Genomic DNA, 24771 nt, shown 5'->3' with positions numbered 1-24771 from the left:
AAGAATTTATTTATTGAGCTTATATTTATTAACTTCACGTTAAGTTACGTAACATTAAGTTACATTACGTTAGGTAACATTAAATTACGTCATGTCACGTCACATTATATTAAGTTATGTTACTTACACACATTAAGTTACGTAACGTAACATAATATAACATAACGTAACAATGTAACATTATCTAAACATAGTAGATTTATTTAAAGTTCAAATGTTTTACGTAAAACTTGATTTTTCGCAATGTTAATGATTTTTTTTTAAAATACAATTATCTCTAAAGATGTGATTTTGATTTTGTAATATAATAACTTTACGTAAATTGAGCTTATATTATTATGTTACGTTATGTCATATCAAGTTATGTTACCTTATGTTACGTTATATTATGTTAAATTACTTATGTTACGTTACGTGACATTACGTTACATCACATTACATCATATCGAGTTACGTTACGTTACGTTATGTTACATTACGTTATGTTATGTTACATTACGTGACGTTACGTGACGTTATGTCACGTCACGTTACGTCATGTTACGTCACATCACGTTATGTCACCTTACATTATGTTACATTACGTTATGTCACGTTACGTCATGTGATGTCACATTACGTCACGTCATTTTACGTTACGCTATGTTATGTTACTATTAGCATGAACTTTTTCGACCCTCGTGATGAAATTATAGTTATCTTTGCTCAGCATATTGCAGGTGGGCCCCACGTCTCATCGTATGGGATCACGGTTTGGAACACGATGAGAAAAGCTAGAAACGGCTCCTTGTCTCAGTAGTCCAACAATGTGGAAAAATCGAACAAAGAAAACATATCGGTTTCAGACTCTCATGAATTCAAAACACACGGTCTTGATATCTATCATTTTTTATTAGCATTTTTATAATTTACATCGGTTTTTTATATTATTATTATTAGTTTTTAGTTTACGTAATTCTATTACACTTATTATTACTCAGTTTTAAGTTAAAACAAGAAAATCAATAAAAGACAAAAGTATGGAAGAAAGAGAGGAGGGGACTTGAAAAAAGAAAAGACAAAGACAAGAGATGAAAGTAATAAATAAAGGGGATAGCACCATTAATTAGAAGACCAAAATCTCAAAAAAAAAAGGTAAGAGACAGGGATGTGGAAAAAAGGGGGTATGATTTGTGAAGATAATAAACAAAAAATTAGAAAAAATTAAAAGAGGGGTTGGACTAAATAAAAGAAAAGAGATGTAGGACTTAAGGGGGCAGATCTAGAGGAGAAGAAAACGGAAAAGGAGGAGAGGGCCCGATAAAGAGAAAAACGGGTTGATGAAAAAGAAAGAAAGAGGTAAAGTGCTGATGTTTAGGAGAGGAAATTAGAAAAAAAGAAAAGAATAAACAGTTGAATGAAAAAAAAAGATAGAAAAATGGAGATAGCCCATGTATAAATAATATTGTATTTGATTATCATAAATAATATTGTACATTTACAATGTCAAGCTTTTCATGTTCCCAATTAATAATCATTTATTAAGAGAAATAAATTTAATGCATATAACATTGATTAGACAGATACAAAATTATTCAAAAAAAAGACGTCTTCTTATGCAAAATAAAAACATCCGAAGAAAAAAAATTATTTCTTGAAAGTTGGTTATATCTTGAAGAAAGAGAAAACGTTTTTAAAACACAATATTCTAAATTACAACTGACATGTCATCAGGTAAAACCCGTTTTAATATTAAATCACAACGTAAATCATAGACCATTGGATTTTGATCCCATGACTATTAAACACTCACCATATATGGAGATAATTTAGTGCTCACCATTGAGAACAACCCTATATATATATATATATATATATATATATATATATATATATATATATATATATATATATATATATAACCTGTAAAATAATAACAGTTAGGGTTGCGGGATTTGATGCCTGTCTTTGGTGCTTTTTAGGACGTCGAACTTGACATATACAATACTCAAGTAGGGACTCAAGAAAGACATATATGGAATATACGTGGTGGGGATTGTTATGGGAAATGTTGTGAAACATAATTAATTCTAATTCAATAACCGATTAATTGTTAGAAATATCTTCGAGATGTCATAATAAATACCAATCAACTTATTTCGAATATAAAATATTTGAAATAGCTAATTAAGATTTATTATAAAAAATCGATCCCTAATTTCAACAATCAGACGATTATTATCATAATAAATAATTTATCAATTATTAGAAATATATTCAAAATGTCATAATAAATGTCACTCAACTTGTTTTGAGCATAAAATACTAAAACATAATCAATTAAAATTTATTATGAAAAAATGATCCATAACTTCAATGATCGTTTATCACTAACCCGATTCAATAAATAACGATTAAAATGGTGGATTTAGTTGTCTATCATCTTTATCTTTCATTCATTTCGGTAAAGACACCAAAATGAATGACAAATAAGTGAATACCTAATTAAATCATATTATTTCATCAAGTCATTTATTGATTCATTAGAATCGATAGGTTCTTTTTATTTTGGGGAAACATTTTTTGATATTTTGAAGATCTTGCTCTTTTTAGGTTCGATTTTATATTTTTATTAACCCTAAAATATACCAAATGTGTAGATCTATATCCAACGCGATATATATATATATATATCATTATAAAGTGTGGATAGGTGACGTGGGAACGATTGAAATGAACCAGAACCTTGCGAACTAAATGGATAAAAAAGAAGTCCTTTTTGAGATACAAGGTCGACCGACCTTCTTAGAGTTTCCTCTTAAGGCCGATCAGCCTTCACTTCTAGGGGAAACACTACATCTTACTCCATTGGGTACGTCTCGTTTTAATCGAGTTTGGGTCCTTACACGAAACAATAACCCAAATGACACCATCGTACCCTTGAACCTCAAGATTTTGATAGATCGACTTCATTTAGGCCACAAATATGTAAAGAACGAGATAAGGTTGAAACTGAGAACTAAGGTCAATAGGCCTTGATAGAGGTCCAATTAAGGTTGATCGACCTTCGTCCTTATATTTTTTTCCTTTAGCCCGACCAAGGTATGATCGACCTTCATCTTCCCCCAAACAATATTGTAAAAAACACTAGGCGCTAGTCGGGCGGACAGGGCCCTCGAGGATTAATCGGGGATTAGTCGGAGACTAATCGGAGATTAATCGGATTTGTATTTTTATATTTTTTATTTATTAATCAACAAATTATTACATAAATTCAATTAAAATATATATTAAACTACCTAAAAATAATAATATAATTTTTTTTGGTAGGAATAATATAAAATTATTTAATATAGAAAAACACGTATATTTACAACATATATCTTTAAAATTATGCAAACATCAACATTTCAACAACAATATCATTGAAACAACTTAAAAATTAATTATAATGAAGCAAAAAAATAAATTCACAATTAAAAATACTTTTATTCATTGTCACTTAGGCGGTACATAGGCGGTGTCGAGGTGGCCTAGGCGGAGCCCAAACGGCTGAAAATCGCATAGGAGTTAATAAAACGCTTAGAAGGACTAATCGTAGAGAATCGAGACAGATTTTCGATTTCGAGCGCCTAGGCAGGGTCTAGGCGGTCCAGACGGCCTTCATTTCGAACAGTGCCCCCAAACAAGGTCAATCGCCTCTTGTGCATGAGAAAAAAAAGTAAAGTTTAACGACAGATCACACCACAATGCAAAGGATCTTTAGGCCTCAGTTTGTTACCTCTGTAGTGTAATTCTAAAGCTTCAAACAAACTTGATTTGGGTGATTTTTGTCCTCCAAGCCTTCAAGCAAAAAGTCCTCAAACCCGAATGAGAATGAACGACAAGTTTTAAGGATTTCAACACCTTTTCACTGGTTCAAAGATGCTATCTTAGGAAACTCGACCTTGTGAGTGTGTTAGCAAGGTCAGAAAATAGATTGGTAGTCTGTATTGGTGAGATTAATTCTTGGAAGTTCAAGAACTCTTCCCTTTCTTTCTTAAGAAAAATTTCAAGATTTGATCTCATTTCTCTCTATTTCTTTATGTCCAAATCTTCTTAAAAGTGTAATGATTTCACAAATCCTCCCGAATCCCCCTTCTTACAGATCCACCACACCCTTAATATAGGTGAGAGAATAAGGGCGATTTGACATAGCTCAGTAAGTAATATCGTGCAAATGCCGTTTTATTGTATGCTTGTTGACTCTCACTCAACCCTTGTACTAGTAGCACTATGAAGTTTGACATAACTGGATCAGTTGAGTATTGTGTAGTTTTATGCAGAACTTGGGGCTACTAAAACTATTTTTGTATTACGTTGAAGAGAGGGAGCTTGATGAGAGAGAATACGAGGAAAGAGAAATGAAGTGTAAGATAGTGATCGAATAGAAAAGAAATAAATATTAAATTATAAAAAAATAAATATAAAGAAAAAGTATCAATTTGACCTTTAACTTTGATTCTCATTTTGATTTTTTTTTAACAAATCAATCTCCAAATATATGTATATCAACTTTTAAACTGGTTGCAAATCAGCAAATCACAAGTTTGTACTTTCAATTACTACTACTTTTTAAAGCTAAAGGAGAGAAAACTTTGAGAGAGAGGCCGTTTGATCGTAAAGTAAAGAAAAAGAAAGTGGGCCTAGAGTTGCCAGTAATCAGCCCAGCTTTTGAGGTTTTTTCAATTTCAAAAAATATGCTTTCAAATCCGATTCCCTCCAACTCCTGAAACGATTTTGTCGCTCTCCTCTCTGCTTGCTCTTCACTTCGTCTTGGTGAGTATCTAAATTCCAATTCTTTACACTGCCCTTTTTCTTTTCTTTAATGTGTTAATTAGAGGGAGTAACCTTTATATTATTGTCTCTTGACATGTGGATCCTGTGCTTTGATGGGCTTTCGTCTCGGTTAGGTTGATGTTTTTCCGCAATCTTGACAATAGCAGCTTTTATATGTGAATTCGAACACAGTTTCTTTTTCTACATCTAATTTCATGGTTTTAGTGGTAGACAACGAATGGATAAATCTGATTCTGAATCATCTTAGTGATGTCCATGTGCCAATGCTCGTCTTTGCTAGAAATGCTAAAACTAAGGAATTAGCATGTTGGTGTTGATATTAGGGTCTCGGGAGATTTTTTAGTTTGATTTTTTTCTCATATATTAAAAGAATAATCACGCTTTTTGGTTTTCAACTTTTTCTTTCTTTCTCAATTAGTAGTTAGCTTTTATCTAATTAATCAATCTGGGTCCTGAGATAGAATAAATTTATGTCTTAAATTTGATTTATGACATGATATTATCAAGTGACTCCTGTTTGTAAATTCTGGACTGCCTTTTCTTTTGTCTCCCTTTTTTTTTATTTTTTTATTTACCGTTTTGTATTTTATTCCAGGTTAAACAACTCAAGCAAGAAAAATTTGGGATTGAAAATAAAACATTGGTTCATATATACTTCTATCACCTAGCACTGACTTAATATTGCAATCAGCTCGAAGTAATAATGATATACATCTAGAAGGAAACAAAATGGCAGCTGCTAAGGTACAAACCTCTATTACTTGTCCGTTCATACATTCAGTTGGTAATCGTTTTCATTTTTTTTCATTAATTCTTAAAACGCGTATTTCTTATAAATTTTGCAGGAAAGTGCTGATGTAGGTGCCAATCAAGTGACTGAAGATTCCAACTGTTACAAGACTGATAAAGGTTTCATCTCATTCAATTATACACAAAGGTTCTTTTTCTTACATCTTATTGTTTATTTATTTATTCTGATGAAATTTTGTTTGATGCAGTTGGTGTTAGGAATTTTAAATTTTATCCAAGCAATGTAAAGATTAAAGTTGATGTCAGTAGAATGTAAGTGTGACTTGAGCGTTATCTTTATAGAACTTTTATTATTGGATGTGGATAACACGGATGTCATTTTTATCTTCTTTTGCAGTGGAAGTGTTAGAAAGTCCATTATTCCTGCAAGGTATGTAATGCTTTGAGGTTCCTTTTAAGTGAGTACTTCATGAATATGTGTACTTGTGCTAAGTAGAGATGGAAATATGGTTATGTAATTTCCATTGTTTGAGTTCCAAACTTGTAAGAAAGATAACGTCGCCTTAACTAAACCAAGCAATTGTACAAATCTCAACATATAGTATTTTGGTTAGTTGGAATCAATTAATGGAAAATAGATGAGAAGACTTGTGTTGTTGAATAATTGAAAGCTATTGTGTTTTATATCATGGAAGGATTATTTCTATTATGGCACGGAAGATGAAAAAAGACTAACACTTAGCTACAGTTGCACAGATGTTTGGTTTTGTTTAGGCTATTTTTTTTACATAGAAGGGGAAAGACAGAAATCATTATCTTATATCTCCGTTTCTTACATGATTTAGGACTTTCTTCCCTTTATCTGCCTAATTTTATTATCAAATGCAATTTCATAGAAAAATGTCTGTTCTGCATGACAAAGGGGCTCATGTGACTACTGCAAGTGATACAAAGGTAATTATGTTTCTATGATTTGTATTTTAACTTGTAATGTGGGTATAAATTTCTTCATATTTGTTTCTCTTTAAGTGCTCTATTTGATAGTCATCTGTATTGTGAAGGTTGGTCTGAAATGCGCAGAGAATATCAAAGGCAAGTCGGTTTATTCTGGTATGGTGTAAAGAAACTTAAGCTAGAATTTATGAGGCAGTTCCTTCATAGCAGGTTCACTGAACCCATTGGACGTTTTTAGGAAATCAAGGTTTCAACATGAGAAGAAAAGCATTGGCTGATATTAGCAATGCACGGGGAAGCTCTTCAAGAAATGCTACATGTGATGGTTCCAAACCATTGTGAGTGTGTATACTCCAATTGGCATTTGTTTAAGAGATATATCACTGCCACTTCACAACATTACTTTGTATTTCCAGTAGCTTTTTATTGTTAAAGTGATACATTATCAATCTATAAAATTTGCTAGTCATTTTCTACTCGACCTACAATATTAGTTTGTGATTGGCAAACTTATCCATATATGTCAGAAAAAGATTCTATTGTGATTTATGAATCTTATTTTTGAAGGAACTTAAAAAAGAAAAAAGGCAAAAAGAAAAGTCATCTCATCTGATTGAGTGGAAATATGTGATGGTCCAAAGGGATCTAGTTGTGGATTCCATGAACAATATCTTGTTTGTTAAGTTTTCAGAGGCAAGGGGGTCGTTAGAAGGAACCCTTTGATCTTAAATAACTATGTTGGAAATCAGACTGACTTTTCCATTATTCCATATCTGATAAGGCGATAAATATATGAACGCATTATACAGGTTGAATAACTGATTGTAACTGCCTACAATCACCTGCATGTTTTGGCACACATCACAAGCCATATATTCAACGTATTCACACCATCACAAAAATTAGAAATACATAATAATTTCTCTTTGGATTTTTGCTTCTGAATTTGAAACATGATTTATTCTCCGCGTGTAGCAGGTTTGATGAACTCTTTGTTATCCAGGTTAAGATAATTTTTATATTGTGTATGGACATCAATGTTAAGAATTGTTCTCATGCTTCACTTTTCCTTCAATTGTTTTCTTGTATTTTATCTGATCTGGTTAATGTTTTTGTTCTTCTCTGTTTATGATCTTTGATTTTCTTCTTTCATTTTTAATTTCTAGGATATCAGTGGGTCCAGGATCTCGCGCGGTGAATGCCTCATCTAGAAAAAGTTCAAAGGTAAGCAAAACTATAAGTTAAGATAGTATTTTCTTTTTACAGAATCATGTTTTCTTTTCCTTCTCCAGATTACTATTTCTACTGCTTTTTTCTGCTCCCTTATTAGTTGTAATTTTGGAATGATGGGCACTAGAAGGGTTGAATGCCAAATCAACATCTTTGTCGACTTTGGCAGTTTAGAATGTTTCAATATCAGGATATTATTGCTTGTTTTGAAGTAGATTTTGATTACCTGCAATTTTGAACTTTGAAACTACCTGAAATGCTGTTTCTAAAGGCTGGTAAAATAATGTTGACATTACAAAACAAATGGAGATACTTAAAAAAGGCATCATGGTTTCCTTTTTTTTTCTTTTCAAACTTTATGCACGTGTCTGTGTACAACTGAAAGGTATAAGATGACTGAGGGGATGAATACATATCTTGATTTCAAGGCTAATTGTGAACAGTGCTTAGCTATCAATTTGGATTTCAGATGCCAATTTCTTTTACCTAAAAGGAACAGAAGGATCTTTTGATAATTTTTGGTCAGAGACTCTTTGGAGTGGATTTGAATTTCAGGAAATTGTCAAGTTCTCATTGACTTGGAGAAAGCATATGATAAGGTACCAAGGGAAGTACTTTGGTGGGCCTTGATAAGGAAAGGCATTTCGCGGAAATATATTGACATCATAAAGGACATGTATGAGGGAGTATGCACGAGTGTACGTACTAGTGTTGGGAAGACTGAAGAGTTTCCTATTACGATTGGAGTGCATCAAGGTTCCGCACTAAGCCCATTTCTTTTTGCCATCGTTATGGATGAACTAACAAGTTCACTTCAAGATGGTATACCATGGTGCATGCTGTTTGCAGATGATATTGTGTTGGTTGATGAGACGAAAGAAGGAGTGGAGATGAAGTTGGAACTATGGAGGCAAACTCTAGAATCTAGAGGCTTTAAGTTGAGTCGAAGTAAGACAGAATATTTGGAGTGTAAGTTTAGCGGCCGTAGGAGTAGGGAGGCAGGGACAATCACCCTGGATGGGAGAGTTGTTCAGGCCTCGGATTGCTTCCGGTATTTAGGATCTATTATCCAAACGGATGGAGAAGTAGATGGAGATGTTGCTCATAGGATTAAAGCTGGTTGGTCGAAGTGGAAGAGTGCTACGGGTTTCCTTTGTGATCCCGGCATGCCTAATAGATTGAAGGGAAAATTCTACCGGACGGCAATTAGACCATCATTGTTATATGGTACGGAGTGTTGGCGGAGATGCGTATGTTGAGATGGATGTGTGGTCAAACGAGAAAGGACCGGGTGCCTAATGAAATAATTAGGACAAAAGTAGGGTTCACATCTATTGAGAATAAAATGAGAGAAAACCGACTAAGGTGGTTTGGCCATGTGAGACGTAGAGCGCTTGATGCGCCGGTTAGGAGAACCGAAGAGTGGCAAAGGGATGTAGTGGTGAGGGGTAGGGGAAGACCTAAGCAAACTTGGAGGAGGGTGATCGAGAGTGATATGAGTTTATTGGGAATTGAGGAAAATATGGTAGTGGATAGGACGGAGTGGAGGGAGCGAATCTGTGTCGCTGACATGACTTGATTTTCACGGTTTTATATGATGGTTCATGTTAGCCGACCCCGAATCATTTCGGGACTAAGGCTTTGTTGTTGTTGTTGTCAAGTTCTCACTGAAAATAATGGACTCAGTTCCTTTGACAGTGTTGACTTTTCAACTAGGATTATGGAGGACATGCATCAACTAATTGTAATTTGAGTTATAGAATTGATTTGTATGACTTCAGTATATCCATCTGGTCTTAAAATGGCTTGACTAGGATGATTTACATCATTTATATTTTTGAGTTGTCATAAAAAGAATGTCATCCTTTTTCTGGTTAATGTCTTACCTGAGTTAACTTATAACTACTTCTCATCAAGAGTCTCCGTATTCATCATTCATCAATATCTGCATATTCTAACATGCAATAAATCCTATGCCAACCATTTGTTCTGTCTTTTTTTTCTTTTTTCCTTCAGTCTTGAACAACCTTCTTTCTCGATCTTCCTTGTTTATTTTGGACACTATATGATATTCTGATGAACGGTGGAGACTAAACCATTTAAATGAAAGTATAAAACCCTAAGTCACAGAGGCACACCTCTTATGATGACGAAAGGTGTGCCTAGGTGTGAGCCTTTTGAACTAGAACCCACATTTGGCATTTTGAGGCGTTAGACCTAGATCCTCGTGAGCCTGAGACATGCCTTTAATGACTATTGTTTGTACATAATGTGAGGTGAATGACAAAATAACAGTGATGTCTTCTAAGTACTGCACTTATTTTGATTAAATTTTTTTCCTTAGAATAGATGATTCTCATTACTTGATGTCTGGACTCTTGTTCATTGAGATATTAATTTTGAAGTACTGATACTGTTTTTTCCCCTCATATTAGGGAAGAATAAGTCTAAGTCAGAAAATTGCTGACGTTCATCTTACCAGGAAAGGTGATTTTCCGCAAGATGTTTTCTTGCTTCTTTATTAAGTATTGCATTTGGTTCTTACTGATTCTGTACAACAGCTGTTACAGGTTTAAAAGCTTCTTCAGATGATAGGAGAACCAACACCAAGAATCCTTGCCATGAATTTGTCATTTATAACAGCAGGTATTTGCAAATATATTTTTCATTTTTTCTTATCCACGTATGAATGTTAACAGGACCTGATCCTGTTGCTTGCTACTGATTATTTTTGCAACACCTTTATTCAGCCGAATATTTGAAAGAACTTAATTTTGAATTTATTTATAAATTAAACCATTTCAGGAAAGCCAGGAGTTCACTCACATCAATGAGGTCTGAAATGAGTACGTTTAAAGTTTTTCATCTTAATGCTGACATATGTCTTGCTAATGTTAGTTTTGATATCCATCACTTGAAGGAAGTCCTCGCTGGTGTTAACTAAGGAAAGCCAGACAGATAAAAGTGACGTGAAGGTTGACCTAATTTCAACTTTCACACCCTTTTTAATTGGAAAAATTGAAGAAAGATACCTGCTAACTTCCATTCACATCTTTACTTCATATTTTATCATTGAGGGTTCATTTGATTGTTGCCTTGTTCTTTTTTTTTCCCTCTATCTATCTTGCAATCAGAAGAATGACAAAGACTCCGAGAAAGTTAAGAGACGTAGTCTGTTTTCTGGTAAGATGCAATGTTTATGTTTCAGTCATGCATAACTTGTCACCCAAGTACCAAACACGTGTATCTGTCTACACATGTTTACCAGTGTTCACTTTGTTCTTTTTTTGTTTTCTGGGTTAAGGTAAAATGAGTAAGAATGTAGAACAAGTGAGCATTTCTAGGAGTTATCTACAAAGGACTAAAACAAGTGATGGCAGTGTAGCAATGTAAGTGATAGTGCTCTGCAATTTATTATCATGCGGATATTGCTGCTTGTTCATTTGAAGAAGTTATCTACTGAAGTTTCATTCTTGAACTTCAGTAAGTTCTTACTGTCTTGCTTCTAAATTGCATATGCCTTCTTGAACTTGATCCTGGAATTCTCCAATGCTTCCAATAATTCATATTTTCATGTATGTATACTTTGAATCTAATAATCTTAGTACAATTTTGGAAAGAAAAATACCTACTAATATTTGTTAGGGATATATCTATTCTCCGGTTCCTTACCTATTAGTTAGAACTTTTAAGTTGAATGGTTCTTTGACAAATGATATGGTCCTCTTTTAGTGGGATGATTTACTTTAAAATTAAAGTTGGAGCTTGAAACTTCTTTAGTTTTATGACCTATTTTAATAAATTGAAGAAGGTCGCATCAGAGGAAACTTAAGAAAAATTAGGAGATGGTCAACTACAGGGGTTAGACTTGAGCTTTATGCAGCTTCTACAAAGATAAATATAAGTAACTTCCTGACTTATTTTCTAAACAAACGACAGTAATTCATTCTAATTAAGTCCCACAATCGGGAATCTTCATGCTTACATCCGATCTAACAAAACAAGCATTCCACCTCAGAGAATAAATAATACAGTTTTGCCTGGCTGCCTCAAGTTGTGAATAAGGATCCTCTGTTCTTATTATGCAAACAATGGGTTGGAATATATGAGAATTCAGTCTTTTTGTTCGGACCTTCACTGGTTTCCTTCCAGTTGGAACTACAATGTGATTATAAACCCACTGTCCAGTCTTTCTATCAATCTCAGTGCGTTTCATTTGATAATTTTTGTTGGATTAGGAGCAATATTATTTGCTGATTCATTTTCATACTGTGGTTCCATTGGTTTATTTCACATTATATTCCAGTCTTCAAAAAAAGATTTTCAAACATAGTAACTCGTTGAGTTCTCATGTAATTTCTCTAAATTCAGCCTCTGAATTTGATCTAGCTGCAAAGCTTAGCTTTTTACTCTATATCACTAGACTATTAGCTGGATATTACAATCAAATCAAGGTTTCTGGTCTCCTCAATTCTTTAGCTTCATTCTCTTGTTTTTTTCCCCCGTGTTGTACACCAGTCCATCTTTATACTACACATGGCTGTCATGAAACCAATTTAACTAAAAGTTCAAGCTTATACTTAAGGCCCAATCATAGATCTTATATTAATCTCTGACACACCTCCACACGCAAATGCCCCATGGGCTTGTAGCGTGTACAACAACAGGCCCACCCAGTTTTTAATTCCACAAATTAATGAGGTTGTCAGGACTTAAAACCCTCGACTCTGATACCATGTCATGAAACCAATTTAACTAAAAGCTCAAGCTTATAGTTAAGGTCCAATCATAGATCTTATATTAATCTCTGACAATGGCAGTGTTTCACAATGGAAATTAAACAACTTAAATATGAATGATACAGAGTAGTTTAAGTCCTACTACTTCTGATAGGTGCCCTTCGAGGAACAATGATTCAGTATAGCTTCAAATGAGATTCTGATGTTGCTTGTTCATAAAATTACCTTGAATGGTAACTTATAAAATTTTATTGGTTATGAGTTGTGGATTTCACATGGTTGTGAACAATTAATTTGCATTTGTGTGAATAGTGTGCCCAAGGATCAAACTATCATGCATGCTCGTGGTTCGTCCAGAAAATTTAAGGTGTGTACCATTTCCTCTGTTTGTTTTTTTTTTTCTCTCAAAATTATCATGTTTTTTATTTTCCCATTTAACGTTTTATTTCATGCGTTCTATATTTGGATAGCGGTGTTAATTGGCATGTTTTTAACCAAATCAGTGTAGATTCAGTATTAAATTTCTGGAAGAAATTACCTTAACATTTTGTAAATCTTGGATATATGGTCTTACCTTCTTGATTATTTTATATATTGCATGAGTCAAATGACAAAAGTGATAGAAGAATCTAACGTTGATGAAAAACCTGAAAAACAAATTGTTATCTAAATAGAAACAATCGGATTTTGGCCTGTGAACATGTACGGCTTCTAGAATCCTTTTAACCAAACTATGTGTAACCTTATTCCTTACTTGCCTGCTTTAGTTTATATGTATATTATGGTATAACTTTGTTTCAATGTGATAAGGGAATTTGTTTTACGTAAACTCTTTCATATAACCATGTTCATTAGCTAATATTTTGTTAGATTGCTATTGAGGGCTGTTGATTGTATGACCAAATTAAGTAGTTAAAGCCATTCACAGGCATTAGCATTTTATTTTATTCCCACACGCATAGTTGTTAAAGGCGTGCCTAAGGCACTAGGCCGACAGCCTTAGCACCCACAAAGGTGCGAACTGTCGTCAAGCCGACGGCAAGGCGCTCCTTTGTGCGCCCAACTGTGGTTATAAGAGGTGCACCAATATGTCAATGTGTTTTTTTAGGGTTTAATCTCCACCTTTGGATTAGACACATAGTTGTCAAATCGAGATTCGACTCGTGAATAGAAATCCACATTTTGTGAATCGCGTGAATCGAATTGAATTGTAAGATTCTGTTCAAATTCATAATATTATAAAAAAATAAAATATTTACCATGTTGAACTCAAAATATTATCAAATATTAGTTTAGAAATGCAATTTTAATGTAAAAAAAGAAATTGAAATCATATCAATCAAGTACTTACAATTCAAATGTAATGCAAATACAAATCCTAATAAAACTAATTCATGAATCAAACTTTGTTTGATAACATAGTGGAGATGGAGAATTTGAGCTTCTTACTGTTTTTTTTTGTCTTGTTGTCAACTTGATAATGATGGAATGAAACTAGTTTGAGTTGATAACTTGAACAATATTAATCTGACTAGAGGATAGTGGATTTAGTATAGTGTTGTTGAAGTTCTTGATGAACAATGATGAATATCCGACTCAAAATAGAGCCGAATTGAATCGAATCGTATGATTCAAATTGCGAAACGTAAGATTCTATTAAAATTTAGATTCACCCTATAGATTCAGCTCGAAATAGAGCCGAATTGAATCGAATCTTCGATTCGAATCGTGAATTGTAAGATTCTAACAACAGTGATTAGACACATCTAGTATGCAAGACAAACATAAAAAAAAGACTTTGAAGAAATGCAAATACACAATGGGAAACTGACTTTGTAGATGAGTATGATGAGGATGAAGAGGATCACATCTTTGAAGAAGAATTTGATGATGTTGGAGATGAGGAGAGTGATGATTGATGAATTTGGAGAGTTTTGATGAGAAGTAGCTTAAGTGAACTTAAGATTTACTATTTAGTTGAATACTTGAACTTTAGAATATGGGGTTTATTGCATGTTAGAATTTTATGATTAAATTTTTTGTTAAGATTTAGTATTTATTGTATTTTAATTTTAGAATTTATCATTTCTTATATTTTTATTCTTTTAGTGCGTGCTCAAGGGTCCAGGACCCCCTTGTGCCTTAGTGTGCCATGCACGTTTAGTAACTATGTCTACATGTGTCTAATCTCTAACAATGACATAATCGAGATGATGACTAGACTGGTGACCATTAGTGACATTGTTAGGCTTTGAGAATTGCATATCACATTTATAAACTTTTCTTTCATGTGTTGTGTTCTTAAACAACTTGCCTTAGCTAGCGCTCCTGACTTTTACATATAGCAGATCACTATGAATCTTCATATTTGGTTTTTTTTCCTGGTATTTTTAGATGAAGGCATATCACTGCTTGATGATCTTGCATTCTTGTTGTTTTTAGCAATAATTACTCCTTTACTGTCTGCAATCCATGATCCAGCCAACAGGAAAGACTACAGTTATCAAATTTAATTCTCAGAGGAAACTAACATCCAAAAGTACTGCTGTGAACAACAAATCAACATCTTTTTCTGATAAATCCAACAAAAGTCATAAATCTGTGAAATCTTCTCCTCTAGACCACATTTCTGTAGTGGTTCCTCATGAAACCACTGAGAAGCCTTCATCTGACAGTAGCAGTAAGTCAACAATGAACAAAACTGATACCATTGTCAGGAGAAAATCTGATCGTAGATCTTATACATCTTCATTAATGGCAAAGTCCAAGGTTGATCCTCTACTTTACTTTAGTTATCACCAGAGGTATTTTTGTTTTATTTGAGTCCTACCATTATTTTACAGTTATTGCTGGAACATGGTGAAGTTCAGCAGGAAAAAGTGCCATCCATAGATGATAACTGTAATCAACTTGAAGTTGCTGAATATGTTGATGAGATCTATCAGTTCTATTGGACTTCAGAGGTGACTCTCTACTTCTGTTAATCACTTTTTTGTTACTTCTCTTCATGTTTTACCTTTCTGGCTGGATTAGGCTTGAACAATGACATTTATTATATTTCGTTCTATAATATACCTTTTAAGGATTAATTAGAATTGCTTCTTGATTTAATCTAGTTGCATGAAATCTTTCAACTCTTTAAATTGGGTCATTTATAGAAAAAAAATTTCCCCAAAATCCATATGCTACCAGTGTTAATCTGTATTTTGTTTTATACTCTTCAAATAGATCACGCTCAATACATATATGGATTTTGGTTAAAACTAAAAAGTGGGGATTCACTTATCAGTTCTGTTTTGGGATAGAATGCTGTTAGTTTTATTGATGCAAAAACTGATTATTGACATGGAATAATACATTTCTTTCATCCTAGTTAATGTTACTAAGAATATGGAAGGAAAATGAGGCTTTTTTAGTTCGGCCATGATAAGTCTCCTGGAAGATAAATGAATTTTCAACTATGAGGCAAAGCATCCATTGTGATTTGTTAGAAAGTGTTTGCCCACATGGGTATCATGTATTATTGTCCGGCAGCAATTGCTATAACCATGAACCACAATAAAAATTGCTAGAGCTATCATAAACTTTTACTTTACAATACCTGCTTTGTGGTTTATATGCATGTCAGATATTATAATCTAATATATCTCATCCTGAGACACCCTTGAGAAACCAATTTATGTGCCACCAGTCTCAGTTTTTGATATCTAGCAGTTGTGTGAGGCTATGTTATGGAAACTTATTGCATCTTGCAACATGTCTACGACCAGTTTGTGTCAGAACTTACAATGCAGATTATAGTGCTTCCGGAAGGTCTTGGCTTGGTATCATTTTTAACCTCAATGACACAAAAAACAACTGTAAGGTGAAATTGTGGATGAGCAACAAAAGCTACTTTGACGAGCAATTTTGTGCTTGTGCTATGAGAGTAGCTTGATCTTGATAAGCCTAGTTAATTCCCCCATTTGGAAAGGGGCCAATGCATGCCATTTAGTTATTCATCATTTTATGCTATTGCACTATTCAATTGTCATACAGTTGGATTGACTTGTAATTGAATTAAGTGTCTATTTTCCAAGAAACATTTGCCTCCTAAACTACTACTGGTCAAATGACATGTATTGACTAATATGTTCTTACATGTATACCCTTTCGTACAAACCTTTATCTTATTGCACTCTTTTTCCAATTTTGTTTTGCATGTGTCCTCACTCATCTTTAGGAATGTTTTTTTTTTAATGAAGATTTGTGTATGATGTACATATTAACACATTAATTCATTGTTTTATAAATCCTAATAGCTTATGGTGTCTATTACTTGCTTATATATCTGCCTTGGCATTAACTTGACTAGGCTTGAACTTCTGACTCTTAGTCCAATTTGTGTGACAACCAGGTTGGCATCAGAGTTTTCTGGTCTTCAATTATTCTGTAATATATTGCCATTGTACTTGTACAAATTAATTCCTTTTCTTGCTGTTGTAATATATTATGATGCATGAACAAGTGTAAAATAAATGCAACTATGGTTAAGAATAGAAGAGCAAGGCTGAGATGACGGTTGCAAAAGATGATGAACAAGTTCTTCATATCTGTGAGGATTATACTCCTACTAAGAGTAAGGGCGGCCCGGTCGCATTACGCGTCCCCGCTGAGCGAGGGTCCGGGGAGGGGTCCCACCACAAGGGTGTATTGGGGGCAAGCCTTCCCTTGCCAATTTAATTGGCAAGAGGCCGCTCCTAAGACTCGAACCCGTGACCTCTGGTCACACGGCAACAACGTTTTACCGTTGCGCCAAGGCTCGCCCTCCTCCTACTAAGAGTGATTAAAAGAAAAAGAAACCCATAATAGGCGACACTATTTAGTTGGGATGAAGATTCAGTTGTTGACGTGTTGTAAAGTTCAATTACTTCTGTGAAATGTCTACTTGCTAGAGCTAATGTGATATGCTACTTTTCAATTGACTTTAATAAACTTCTGTGAAATTATCCTTCTAATTCCTTGTTTGATGGCATCATTAGCTATTCTCTGATCTAATGATATAAGAATGTGCTTCTGTTATATCTATTTTTGTGTCTGTGTATTCTTACTTTATTTGTTTAGCTCTTCATTGTACTGGGTTTTGGTTGGCATCATTAATATGTCTAGTAATTGCAGAGGCACAACTTTTCTCTTGCAAATTATATGTCAGTTCAGACAGAAATTACACCACAAATGCGGAGCATTTTGATCAACTGGCTAATTGAAGTATAAACTCGTCCTTTTCAATTCTTTTTTTTTTTTTTTTTTTTGCATTTTTCCTTTTTATGTGCTAAACTATTTTCCTCTTTGTTTTCAGGTACATTTAAAGTTTGAATTAATGCAAGAAACTCTTTATCTCATGGTCATGCTGTTAGATCAGTATCTATCTCAAGTCGAGATTGAAAAGAAAGAACTGCAGTTGGTTGGTCTTACTGCGTTGTTGTTGGCATCAAAATATGAGGATTTTTGGCATCCTAGGGTAAATTTGATATTTGCATGGTTTCATGTGCATCTATTTTCTTTTAAAAAATTGGGTTTAGTTCAACTACATGGTTTCTAAATTTTTTTCATGGCCAAATTCAATGCAGATCAAAGATTTGCTTAGCATCTCAGCTGAGTCATACACAAGAGATCAAATGCTTGCCATGGTATGCGTTTGCTAATTACCAAATACACTTTTTTTTATATAGTTTTTCCGATTACTAGGTTCGAGGCATGTCAGGCATCCTTTGGGTGGATCCAAAGACATTTTTGGAATGATAATCGATATTTTAGTAAAACCTTGAGAGAGATGTAGAAGCTGTACATATTTGCAATAATATTAATTTTTTTGAATTTCAGATAGGTTATATAGGGGACTAAATTACCTCCGGCAAAAAGCTTTGACACATCCCCTCAAGCTATGGAGCATAGATGTTGGTCATGTCTAGCTTGTCACAGATGCCTATAACCCAATTCCTTGAGTTTTAAATTTTAGTTTTTATTTAATTTTTTTTTAAGGTGGGTTTATGTAGGCTAGGCTTAGGATTTGATTTTCAAACCCAAACCTGCCTAAATTAATAGCGGGATGGGCTTGGCTGAATATTTTTAGGTGTAAGCTATGCCTGTGCCGACCCATGAATGTGTCTATGTAACAGTGAACCAACAGAATGTAATACAACTAGGCGGTCAGCTCTTTATGTGGATAATCATCTTTCTCTCTAACTTCTGTATCTATTTCCTTCCTCTCTCACATATGAGAATTAAGTTGCATAGAAGGATGTTTGATGTACTTGACCCTGGACTACAAAACCTATAATTTAATAACCATATATGTACTGCATGTGTGCTGAAGTAAAAAAAGAGATTGATCAACAAATAAAATTTCAACATTTGGAGAGGTTGACTTTTTGCTATTTAAGGAGACAAAAGCCAACATCTTCTCTTTCTTAACACGACAATGGGTGCCAAGAAAGAGCAGACTGTTTTTTCTTGTGCTTTTGTTGTTTCATAACCCACAATAGTGTGTGTGTGTATGTAATATGTATGTATGTATGTATATATATACACTCAGCATTTTCTTTCCTTCCACTAATTTTATTGCTGGCTTCTATTGGTTTTATGAATGCATGTTGGCTTCGCTTTTCAGGAGAAGCTTTTTCTAAAGAAATTGAAGTTTCGTCTAAATGTACCCACCTTGTATGTCTTCATGTTAAGGTTTCTCAAGGCTGCACAATCGGACCTGAAGGTATGGGTGCCTTCAGAAGGTTTTAACTTCTGAATTATGTTGTTTTATCAACTCTTCTCTGTAATTGCCCCTCAAATCATACCACTCTAGATACTTGTGTCTAAGAAAGTAATGAAGGTTCAATCTGATTCCAATTGAGCATTCGTTCAACAAATAGATACTAAGATACTCAATGTGTACAATAATCAGATACCATGTAAGTTTATGCCATAACTTCATATAGCCCTGAAGTTGCATTGACCCTTTCTTGTGCATTTTTACCTCCAGCTTGAACATTTGGCTTTCTACCTCATTGAACTGTGCTTGGTTGAAAATGAAGCTTTGAAGTTCAAGCCTTCAATGCTATGTGCCTCAGCCATCTATGTTGCTCGGTCTACCTTGCAAAAAGGTCCACCTTGGAGTCCTCTGCTTGCCAAACATGCACGCTATGATTTTTCTCAAATCAGGTATTAGATGTTTGAATTCATTTCTGTTAGCAGTTCCATTTTTTTTAATCAAATATATCTATCAGATATGGACTTTTAAAAGTGAATAAGGTGGAGAAACAGGGCGGCCCATGCATGGATTTAATCCATGAAGCAAATTTTTAGAGGGGATTTGGTCCAAATTTGTCCTTATCATTTTTGGGGAGCAGATTTACGCTAATGTTTCCAAACAAGATCAATGTTGCCCCTTTCTAATATAAAATTTGAACGGGGCTGGTTCATCGTTATTAGACCCTTATTTCTTTGGATCTTTGAATATAAAATGAAATAGTTTTGTGCATTTTTGCAGTTTGTTTGTAACTGTGGTAGCATAGTAAACATTTTAGACATAATCGATGTTTAGAAGGTCCATGCTTGAAATAATGTTAAACCAACCCGTTCAAATTTTCTATTAGGTAGGGGTAAAGCTAATCTTGCTTAGAAACGTCAGGCGTAAATTATTTCCATTTTATACATTAGTATAAAATTTGAACATCCGAAAAATTGATAGGCGCAAATCTGAGCCTGTTCCCTTTTCAAAGGGTATAGTATAGTTTTTGAATCATTTGAATCGTGACATCCTGAACATCTCACATTTGCGTTGCATCAATTTAGAGAATCCATTTAAGAAACTTTTCCATGGCCAGTAACATAGCATCTCTAGAGTAAAATCCTCCATAGTTTAATCGAGTTTTCAAAGTGGCTATCCTCCCTCCCGAAGTTATATGTTGTTACCTCTCTAAAACTTGTGGCTATCACTTCAAGTATCCTCAATAATGTTAATTTTGAACACTTTAGTCTCTTGCTGCATGCATGATAAGTCATAAGGGTTGAGTAGATCTATCTTTGTGATCACTGAACATCTGTAGTTACCATAAAGAGGCAGAAAGGAAAATGGTATTAGTATTTTTGTTCACAAAATTTGAGTGGTATTATATTTGATGATAAATGTAATATAATAATGGTTGAACTTGATTAATGAAGGGAGTGTGCGGAGATGATACTAAGATTTCAGAAAGCAGCAAGCAAATCACGTTTGAAAGTAACTTATGAGAAGTTCATGAGTTGTGATCTCAGTAGGGTTGCTGCAATAAAGCCCTTGACAAAGCTTCCTCTTTGATTGTATTTTGAGAATGATCTGACAACTATTACGTATTAAATAAAACTTGCTTAGTTTAGTTTATCTTGCTCTTTCAGACAGACTGTAAATAGCTGTTGTCAATGTTTGTTAGGCGAAACACAAATATGAGTGCCCATAACCTTAATTATAAAACAGGTTGTGTTTGGGAGACATGTTGTATCCCAATCCAGGGGCCTAGTTTATGTTATTGACTTTTGCGTTTAATGAATTCCAACTTTGTTTTTATTTTAGTTATTGGAAGAGTGTTAATAGGAAACTATCAGTGTATAGGTATAATTGACTCAAAATCTAAACTTGTCATAATCTTAGCAATGCCAATGCCATTGTGGTTGAAAAATATTGTTGAAGGATTAATGCAGAGTTAAAAGCACTCCAACGATTAGTTATTTTATTTTATTTAAAAAATTAAAAAACTGAACGCCCTAGGAACCCTGAATGTTACAATGGCATCGCTTGCATGCCATCCCCCCCTTTTTTGCATATATTTTATAAAACATATAAAAAGGAAGGGTAAAGTTCAAATAAAATTCACGTGGTTTCGCTTCTCTAATCAACTTTTTTATTTTGAGATTGTTTAGATGATGTTTGGTAAAGAGAGTGAAAGTTAATGTTTAGAGAGAGAAAGTTCCAAAAAAGATGATTTTCGAAAATCGAAAATGCAGTTCTATAGAAAATATGACATTGAACAATTTTAATTCTTGAAAATTTTCATTTTCAGGTCGTTAAAGATGGTTTTAATAGCATTAATCCAAGTTGGAAACCTCAATCATTGTTTTGACAAAAAGTAAACCATAGTCTTTTAGTAGTGAAACCACAGGGGTTTTATTTGAACTTTACCCTAAAAAGAAACACATTTAAAATGTATATGTATATTTTATTAATATTCATCTATATATATTATGATAAAAGGGTTAGGCTAAGTTTATTTTGTTTTTGACAAAGTAAGCCTTACTTTGATTTTTCCACCATTGGATGGTGTGGGAGCTTTGGGTATCGCTTTATATGGTTCGTTGCGACTCCAGATTCGCTTCTCTAATCGACCACTAGCTCGACCAGAGCGGACAACGGTCATAACGCAGGGTCTTCCAAAAGTGGAACAAAACTTTGATAAAGTAAGCTCATCCAATGGTAGAAAAAACAAAGTAAAGCTTACTTAGTCAAAAACAAAGTAAGCATAGAAGACACCTATGATAAAAATAAGGGTAAATAATTTGTTAATACTTTATAGAATATTTGAGTTCTGGGAAAATTAACAACATAGTCCCTTCACTTGTAATTCTGAATGGTTTATCTTTTATACAAATGATAAGATTATTTTTCTATCATTAATTAATGGGATAGGATGTAAATATAACCCCTAATGTTAACAATCAAGAGCAATTTTACTTTTAACCTCTAAAATGGTGCAATTTTATCTTTAATGTTGGCAGCAAAAAACAAATTTAACTATTACGGTGGTAAGTTGGGTCAATTTGACAAATAATATCAAATTGACTTTTCATTCATGAATTGTGTCTAAATGTAACATGTGCGTCGTTTTATTGCTTATTTGTAACAGATTACAACCATATCAATAGTTGTGGTTTTTAAAAAAAAAATTATATTGTATTTTATACAAGTTAACAAAAAAATCCAAATATTTTATTGAATTAAAAATATTAATCTCAAATTCTATTATTTAAATCATAAAAAAATGAGGTTTTTTTTCTTTAAATTGGTATAGAATAAGGAATAAAACAGGTATTTTATATCGATGTTGAAAATTAATCCAACTTGTCAATATTAATAGTAAAATTGTAACATTTTAGATGTTAGAAGTGTTTTGCACCATAACCCTTACTTAATTTACAATATGTATCTTTATTAAATTTTGTATTTTTTCATTATAACAATTTAAGGATGAAAAGTAATATTGGTAATGAAATTATATTATTATTTATTTATTTTTTGATTAAAGATAGGTAATCAAATTTACAATAATTTAATATTTTAATTTAAATAACAATGAATATATATTTCATATAATATTTATTTTATACCATGTTTGTAATTTACGTACTATTAAATTTTTAGTTTGTTGATTAATGAGCAATTAAATGAAATATTATTAATTTTTCTTGCAACCTAATCAGTAAAATTAAAATATATAAAATAATTAACTTTCATACATAATGTTTTAAGTAAAATAATTGTTAAATGTTACATTATTGATTTTTTAAGGTAACATTTTTTTTTAATATATCAATTTATTAAACATTATGGAATACTAAAGTCATTTATGATGGAAATGTAAACTTTGTTATTCTATATAAAATTACTTATTAAATGATTTTTAAATATATTATTAAACTTTTATATATAAATTCAATAATATGTAAATTACGAACACAATATAAAATAAATGCTATATAAAGATATTCATTATTATTCAAATTACAATATGGTGCGATTATAAATTTAATTAATTTTTTTTAAAAAATAAACTAAATAATAATATAATTTTGCTAATATTACTTTTTATATTTGCATTAATATAATAAAAAAAATATAAACTTAGTTAAAGAACATATACTTAAACTAATTGATTGATGATAGAAAGACAAACTTTTCATTTTATATAAAATTTAACCATTAATTAATATAATTAAGTATGAAGGGACTAAGTAATTAATTTTATGAAAACTCGTGTCTTGCTAAAAACATAAAGACTGACTAATATAATATGTACAAATTCAAGGATCAATAAAATAATTATCTTAAAATTAATAAAAATAATATTTCCAAATATAAATAGATATTGTAATAGTATATACACAATGAGATTTCTATATTTGTATATATAAACTTTAAAAATAAAATTTTCATATATTTTTTATTCTTTTAAATTTTTATTATTTAGCATAATATTTTCAAGGCTTAATACATCATTTTCCCCCTGAACTTGTCCAAAAAGGTTGATTGACCCCCTAAACTTTCAAAGTGTTCCGATAGCCCCCTGAACTTGCATAAAATGTCCAGTTAGCCCCCTGAACTTGCGTAAAATGTAATCAATTGATCACTCGACCGTAAGAAAATAAGTTAAACTCGGAAGATGTATTTCACGCATCTTAGAATGTTATTACATAATTAAAAAATAGATTAAAAATGAAGTTATTGCTTGCTCAACTATACAACTTGTCTTCTCTAATATTAGAATCGTATACTCCGATTTTGGTCGTTTTACTTTTTTTAAGACTCCTGAAATACATCTTCCGCGTTTAACTTATTTTCTTACGACCGAGTGATTAATTGATTATATTTTACGCAAGTTCAAAGGGCTAACTGAACATTTTATGCAAGTTCAGGGAGCTATCGAAACACTTTGAAAGTTTAGGGGGCCAATCAACCTTTTTAGACAAGTTCAGGGGACAAATGATGTATTAAACCTATTTTCAAACTAAAACTACATATTAGTATCAATCTTGATCAAAAAATTAAAACAATATTTTTTATTCTTTTATTCATAATGTTTTTAGAGATAATTTTTTATATTTATTTATTTGTTTTATATAGAATACTTTTAAAATTTATGATTTTTTAAATATTTTTTAATGCCACCATGGATTATCTAGATAACTACCTCGGTATAGAGGTTCTCTTTAATCCAAAGGCTCCTTTTCATAATTCGCAATCGCGTATCCCGCAACCACAGATTGCTTCGATTTCACAGGATCCTTTGAGAAAGCCTAATTTGGCGGTGTAGGGCAGGTCATTTGCGAAGGTCCTTGCTGGGAATCTGGATCCGACTCCTTACTCGTCTGCTGTGATTTCTGATATTGGCGGTCTTCGGTCGGTTAGAATTTCTCAATCTGCCTATGATAGGCGTGCGGCCCTTTGCTCCTCATCTCTGATTGGCAGGTTAATCTTAAACAAAGGAGATGCCCCATG

The 24771-nt window shown here is 32.8% G+C and overlaps 1 protein-coding gene across 4 annotated transcripts; it reads left to right on the top strand.

Moving 5' to 3' along the window:
- Positions 1 to 4591: 4591 nt before the first annotated feature.
- On the top strand, positions 4592 to 21069 carry LOC136208342 (putative cyclin-B3-1). Of its 4 annotated transcripts, none has more exons than XM_065999171.1 (24): positions 4592 to 4797; positions 5414 to 5562; positions 5664 to 5727; positions 5817 to 5880; positions 5966 to 5998; positions 6465 to 6522; positions 6630 to 6678; positions 6761 to 6860; positions 7689 to 7746; positions 10188 to 10239; positions 10323 to 10398; positions 10558 to 10587; positions 10673 to 10727; positions 10887 to 10935; positions 11057 to 11141; positions 12804 to 12858; positions 14973 to 15260; positions 15335 to 15454; positions 17649 to 17738; positions 17830 to 17991; positions 18101 to 18160; positions 19141 to 19239; positions 19507 to 19685; positions 20688 to 21069. In XM_065999171.1, exons 2-24 carry the CDS (start codon positions 5548 to 5550, stop codon positions 20821 to 20823), a joined length of 1977 nt encoding a protein of 658 aa, XP_065855243.1. In that variant the 5' UTR covers positions 4592 to 4797; positions 5414 to 5547; the 3' UTR covers positions 20824 to 21069. The 4 variants fall into 4 exon arrangements, with proteins under 4 accessions (XP_065855243.1, XP_065855242.1, XP_065855240.1 ...); XM_065999170.1 differs by having other exon boundaries at positions 10314 to 10398; positions 10890 to 10935; XM_065999168.1 differs by having other exon boundaries at positions 4593 to 4797; positions 10314 to 10398.
- The last annotated feature ends 3702 nt before the right edge of the window (positions 21070 to 24771 follow it).

Source organism: Euphorbia lathyris, chromosome 10 (genome assembly GCF_963576675.1).
Source record: "Euphorbia lathyris chromosome 10, ddEupLath1.1, whole genome shotgun sequence".
In the NCBI taxonomy this organism is placed as follows: Eukaryota; Viridiplantae; Streptophyta; class Magnoliopsida; order Malpighiales; family Euphorbiaceae; genus Euphorbia; species Euphorbia lathyris.
Note: the sequence above shows the minus strand (reverse complement) of the source record. Positions and strands in the feature narration are given on the sequence as shown.